Source organism: Somniosus microcephalus, chromosome 8 (genome assembly GCF_052327205.1).
Source record: "Somniosus microcephalus isolate GS21.2 chromosome 8, FLI_Smic_1.0, whole genome shotgun sequence".
Classification (NCBI taxonomy): domain Eukaryota; kingdom Metazoa; phylum Chordata; class Chondrichthyes; order Squaliformes; family Somniosidae; genus Somniosus; species Somniosus microcephalus.
Genome location: NC_140994.1, coordinates 81,964,081 through 81,970,080, shown reverse-complemented (window position 1 = coordinate 81,970,080; position 6,000 = coordinate 81,964,081). Strand labels below are relative to the sequence as shown.

Below are 6,000 nucleotides of genomic sequence, written 5' to 3'. Positions count from 1 at the left end.
GGTATCAGATAGGAGCTTTTCAATCGCAGTATCTGACCACAAACACTGTTGCTCAGCAACAGCTTGTAAACACTCGGCCCGTGGCTTGGAAGCGTCTCTGAAGCTGTTGCTAAGATACAGAGACGCTTTCAAGAGCCTGCCGTGTCTGACCACAAACACTGTTGCTCAGCAACAGCTTGTAAACACACGGCCCAGTAGCTTGGAAGCATCTCTGAAGCTGTTGCTAAGCGACAAAGACGCTTTCCAGAGCCTGCTTGTGAAAAGAATGCTAGGAGAGAAAAAAAAAACGGCTGCTGATTTCTGCCGTTAGATCAAAGTTGCCGGACATTCAACTTCCAGATAGCACAAAGTTTCCTGTACTAGGAACAAAAAAAAACTGCCAAGATAGGAAATTCTCACCTCTGACTTGCTTACAAATTCACACATCTCAACTGCATCTAGGGTGCTCAAAAAAAAGTCCCTCAGCAATATGGTGTACATTAGGTTTTTATTCATATTTACAAGTTATACAGGTACAAAAACAAGTTCAGTATTATGCAACTATGTAGTATAGTCAGAAGGAAAGAAATACATAGATATGAACAAACAAATCTACAGAACTTTAATACAGAAATAGTTGCAACCAGATTTTTTTTATAAAAGTTGGTGGGGAGAAAATGGTCTTGATTTGTTTAGCGATTGCCCACAGCTTCACTGCCAAGCAGAGACAATCACCTTTCAACAAGCATTAATTCCTTTGCATATTGGCAGGGAGACTGGACTTATCCAAGTCTTCAAAATACGGGTGATGCAAGGCTTCCTTTGCGGATATTCTTCTGGCAGGATCATAAACCAATGTTTTCTGGTAAAAGACAAACATTACATTAGAAAAATATTCAGAGTGGTGATACTGTTGCATTATTTCTCTCAGCAGACACAACAAACCACCCAGGTCATAGAATTTAATGGGAATATACGAGTCAAATCACAAAAATGCAAGGCCTACGAGAAATATTGTAAACTTAAAATTTTAGTGAGCAAATGCTTCACTGCAAAGATTTGAGGAAGTATTTGGTTGTGTGTAATTTCAGTATTTAGATACAAATTTCACATGTACAATGTACTCTGGAACAACACCAGCTGAGTGCAGTAGTTGACACTCCTGAACTTGTATGCATTTGCTCTGTTCATTACATTTTGTTCATGTTAGCCATTTCCTATCTGATTAGGGTTACATCAGCACAAGTTTTACTCTTCATTGCTTCTAGTGCGATCAAATACAGACTATTCATCTCAATGCAAATTGGTTTTTATTCAAATTGCTGAATAATTGAAGCTTGAGCAAACATTACTTCCAATTAACAGTGGACTGTACAATGCAAGCTTATTTGTAATGCAGAAATGTACTGCAAATTAGTATTGATAGCCTAATTATAGCAGTGAGCTGTTAAGCGGAAACCATTACCACAGGGCATTTTTTTTAAAAAAGGGCTAGAAACAAATATAGTTCAGAGCTAGTTAGAGAAGGGAATTTTATATATATGGCCGATATTACTGTTATGCAGGATGAATGAATTCACATTTCCCAATCACAAATAGTGGAAGAAAGCAGAGAAGTTATTTGCAAAATCCACTTACCGCTAGCAGGTCAAGGCCATTTACATCTACATTCTTCACTTGTGACAAGCTTCCTGCTTTCCACTTGGGGAAGGTAGTCTTGTAATCTGGCAAAGTCTCAACCTCTGGCCAAATGTCATTGTTTGGTGTACCCAGGGTCCTGTAAGAGGCAAGACAAGTTTTCAATTCCAGTAAGGTGCCTCAATGCTGCCTGGCATGTGGACGTTAAGCTACATCAATGGTTAAAAACTCCAAAGGGAGAACAGGGTAGCGTTAAAATATATGCCAATGATAAAAGTGGTGCGGACACAGAATTTCAGCACTGCTCCTCAATCCTCAACACGCAAACTTGAAACATTCATCACCTTTACCCAAATAAATGTCCACAAGTGTAGGATCAGTTTGGGGAGATTTATATGGTTGACCATTTCACCTGGCACAAACCACCTCTAAAAGCAACTTCCTTAGTGGAAAATCAGGGGCAGTATCTTCACTATACAAACCCTAAACACCTTAGGGTCTAATTCCTCATTACTCCACCATTAATACTGACGCAAAAGGTAGATGAAATTATCACTTGCTGCTCTTCAGATGCGAAAGTTAACAGGTGGATGAACTCAAGTATAGCTGAGCAGGCTGTTGGTGCATGAGACATCAGAATGAAAACTGAGGCTGCCCAGCTACTTGGATCACTCAGCATCTCATACTTAGTAAACAGCAAGAGTACCCAGGTTACAGTGGAATCCACTAGGCCCTGCACCTTCAGCTCGAACCTTCAAAAGAACTCTGCAGACCTGGTTCATTACCACTTCGGACAAAAATAAGGGAATCTAAACATTTGGATGTAGATTCAGTCCGAGGCCTTCCAAAACTGGTGCCAGAGAGCATCTTTTTCTGGCCTGTACTAAAGAGAATTCTGCTGAAGCAAGCCAAGAAACAACTCTGAAGGAAGTTCCCTTTAGAGCACAGGCTGGAGACTGGATCCAGCGAGTTCAGTCACTTCTGAACAGCAGCATTTGGTATAGGTTCTGGGCATCACATTTTAGGAAGGATGTGAAGGCTTTGGAAAGGATACAGAAAGGATTTACTAGATTAGTTCCAAGTAGGAGGGTTTACAGTTACATGGATAAACTGGAGAAGCTGGGGTTGTTCTCCTTAGAGCAGAGAAGGTTAAGAGGAGATTTGCTAGGTGTTTAAAATCATGACGGTTTAGACAGAGTAAATAAAGAGAAACTGTTTCCAATGGTTGAAGGGTCGATAACCAAAGGACAGAGATTTAAGGCGATTGGCAAAAGAACCAAAAGGCAACACGAGGAAAACCTCTTTTTACACAACAAGCAGTTAGGATTTGGCATGCACTGCCTGATAGGGTGGTGATACAGATTCAATAGTAGCCATCAAAAAGTAATTGGATAAATACTTAGAGAACAAATTACAGGGATATGGGGAAAGAGCAGGGGAGTGGGACCAACTGGATTGCTATATGAAAGAGTCGGCGTAGACACGATGGGCCAAATTACCTCCTTCTGCGTTGTACTATTGTACAGGGGACTTTCTGGGCCCACGCTGCTATAAAGCATTCCCAAAGGATAGCGCCCCACTTCCATGGATTAAATCCAGAAAGACACTGCATACGTTCACGTTTTATCTCTTAAGATTGCTGCGGCATTGTGAATATCAGAATTTTTATTTTTTTTAATTATAAAAAAAGGGGCATTTGCCCTTTGCAGTCCCCTCAAATGTCTCCTGGAGCACGTGGAGAAGAACATCTGGAGACCAGAGATGCAGGATGGAAGCAGATCTCTTAAATGGCAATGGCGATAGGCAAAACAGTGAAATGCACAAAGTTGTTTTGGGCACATCTTGGGATTTATTGTGGAGAGTGTGCTTTTGTTATATTGACATATTTCACACATGCCATTAAAAAAGGACATACCTGAAAATTCTGAAGAGTTGATCAATCTCAGAGTCCCCGTGGAATAGAGGTCTCTTGGTAGCCATTTCAGCAAATATTGTGCCAATACTCCAGATATCCACAGGAGTAGAGTAACGAGCAGAACCCAAGAGTACTTCAGGAGCTCTGTACCATAGTGTGACAACCTTTGAAGGCAAATCACACCTCCAATTAGTTGTTGGGTTGTAAAATCCATAATAACTGACAGAAACCCAAATTTGCAATTACAAATATGATAAAGGGCTCCACAAAATACTGCTCAGCATGGATGACTAACGTCGTCACAGACCAACAGTTCAATAGCTACACCCCGGCAGAAACATTTTCTATGGGACTGTTACCAGCCCACAAGGATCACTGCTCACCCGCTGTTCTTAAAATATAAATCGCGAAAGTTCAACGTTTACAAGCATGTGTCCAATACCAGTCATGATTGTGAAAGAACATTCAAATGTAGGCCCCAGGATCTCATTTTTTAACTTTCACTTTCCTATCAGGTTGAAGGTGAGCTCAACACAAACTCCCAATTTAAGTTTCATCGAAGGTTATGCTATTTGTGTCAAAATGGGTTTAGAACTAGCTGCACCATCACCCATTAAGGCCATAGAGAATGCAAGTAGAGTGGGGAGCAGGAAAGAGTCACAGCTAAAGATCGAATGGTACGTGCTGGGTTATCGCATCAAACCCCTAATCTTCCCTAGGAGCAGGAAGGCGACAGAAAATCAGGGTCTCAACAGGCTACTAAAATAGGTATTTTATCAAAAACTACCAATCTTAACAGAGGGAAAGCACAAACATTAAAACAACTGATAATATCACCGCAAGAGTTTGCTTTTAAAATTGTAATTCACATCTTTGAACAAACTGCACAGTTGGACTTACTTCATGAGTATAAACTCTGACAGGGACACCAAAGGCACGAGCCAGTCCAAAGTCGGCCAATTTAATAACACCTTTACTATCAATCAGCAGATTCTGAGGTTTTAAGTCTCTGTGCAAAACTCTTCTTGAGTGACAGAAGGCAATCCCCTGCGTGATCTGGTACAGGTAACTCTGGGAGAGGGGAAAAAACATGAAACACCATCATAGGTCATGCCTGCCAGGTAGAAGATTCGTTCAATCCATAGATGACAGAGACCAAGGTCCTTACTTCAAAACTGATAACTGTAGTGGATTCACTAGTCAGGGACAAATACAGATAATAGTTCAAGGATCAGCACGTGAAGTATCAAAGATGCAGTAATCAGCCTGCTGAGGTTTAAAATAAAGTTGGTGGGGACAGTGTGAAAGCTGAGCATTAATGGCCAGTCACTGAAGTTTAAAGCACTTGCCATGTTAATTTACTACCTTTACATCAATCATGGCTTACTATTCCAGTTTACTGGCTTTTGAGACCTGGATCAAAGACAATCCCTGTTCCACTTGGACTAACTGGTAGTTTGGAGCAATTGCACTATGGTGGGCGGGCGCAGAAATTCACACCACTTAATGCATGATTCATTCTTTTTTTAAATTAAGAAACTAAGGTGAGGGGACCATCATGCGGGATGCAAATTGAAAAATGTACAAAACAAGATAAATCAGGAAGCAGTGAATAAGTCTGAAGATTGTAGGAGAAATGGGAGGAGAATTCGGAGATCCTTGGAAAGAAGGAGTTAAAGCAAGAGACTTGCATGGCGATTAAACACAATAGGGATGCAAGGAAGAACATGTATAACAGGATATTGGGAGCTTAGGAAAAAATCTGAACACAAGTTAAAATAAAGACATGAAAGGTTGATAGACAGCAATAGCACATTTCTGGCAAAGGGGCTAGAGTGAAAGATGCATCAGATTTCAGACAAATGGTTTCTGGTATCCTGCTCAGGATTATGGGAAATGTGCTAGAAGTACTGGACAATCTTGAGCTTTATAGGATTCAGTGAATAGAAAAATATTTGGTACAAAAAAAGTAAATCGTGCTTAACTAATCTACTGGAATTTTTTGAGGATGTAACTGGTAGAATAGATAAGGGAGAGCCAGTGGATGTGGTGTATTTGGACTTTCAGAAGGCTTTCGATAAGATCCCGCATAAGAGATTAGCGTGCAAAATTAAGGCACATGGGATTGGAGGCAAGGTATTGACTTGGATAGAGAACTAGTTGGCAGATAGAAAGCAAAGAGTTGGAATAAACGGGTCATTTTCCAAGTGGCAGGCAGTGACTAGTGGGGTACCGCAAGGATCGGTCCTAGGACCCCCAGCTGTTCACAATATATATTAATGATCTGGACGAGGGAATTGGATGTAATATCTCCAAATTTGCAGACGACACAAAGCTGGGTGGGAGGGTAAGCTGTGAGGAGGATGTCGTGAAACTCCAGTACGATTTGGACAGGTTGGGTGATTGGGCAGAAACATGGCAAATGCACTATAATGTGGATAAATGTGAGGTTATCCACTTTGGTGGCA

At 40.9% G+C, this 6,000-nt stretch overlaps 1 protein-coding gene across 4 annotated transcripts in view; it reads right to left on the bottom strand.

Moving 5' to 3' along the window:
- Positions 1-470: 470 nt before the first annotated feature.
- The window catches only part of cdk1 (cyclin dependent kinase 1), a 29,348-nt gene continuing 23,818 nt past the window's right edge, over positions 471-6,000 (bottom strand). For 3 of the 4 annotated variants that reach the window (XM_085994957.1, XM_085994956.1, XM_085994955.1), the window contains exons 6-9: positions 4,433-4,603; positions 3,533-3,696; positions 1,618-1,756; positions 471-841 (exon numbers count right to left, since the gene is read on the bottom strand). In XM_085994957.1, coding sequence (XP_085851083.1) covers positions 728-841; positions 1,618-1,756; positions 3,533-3,696; positions 4,433-4,603 — 588 coding nt within the window. In that variant the 3' untranslated portion in view covers positions 471-727. The remainder of the gene's footprint in view (positions 842-1,617; positions 1,757-3,532; positions 3,697-4,432; positions 4,604-6,000) is intronic. The other variant, XM_085994958.1, reaches the window with a different exon arrangement.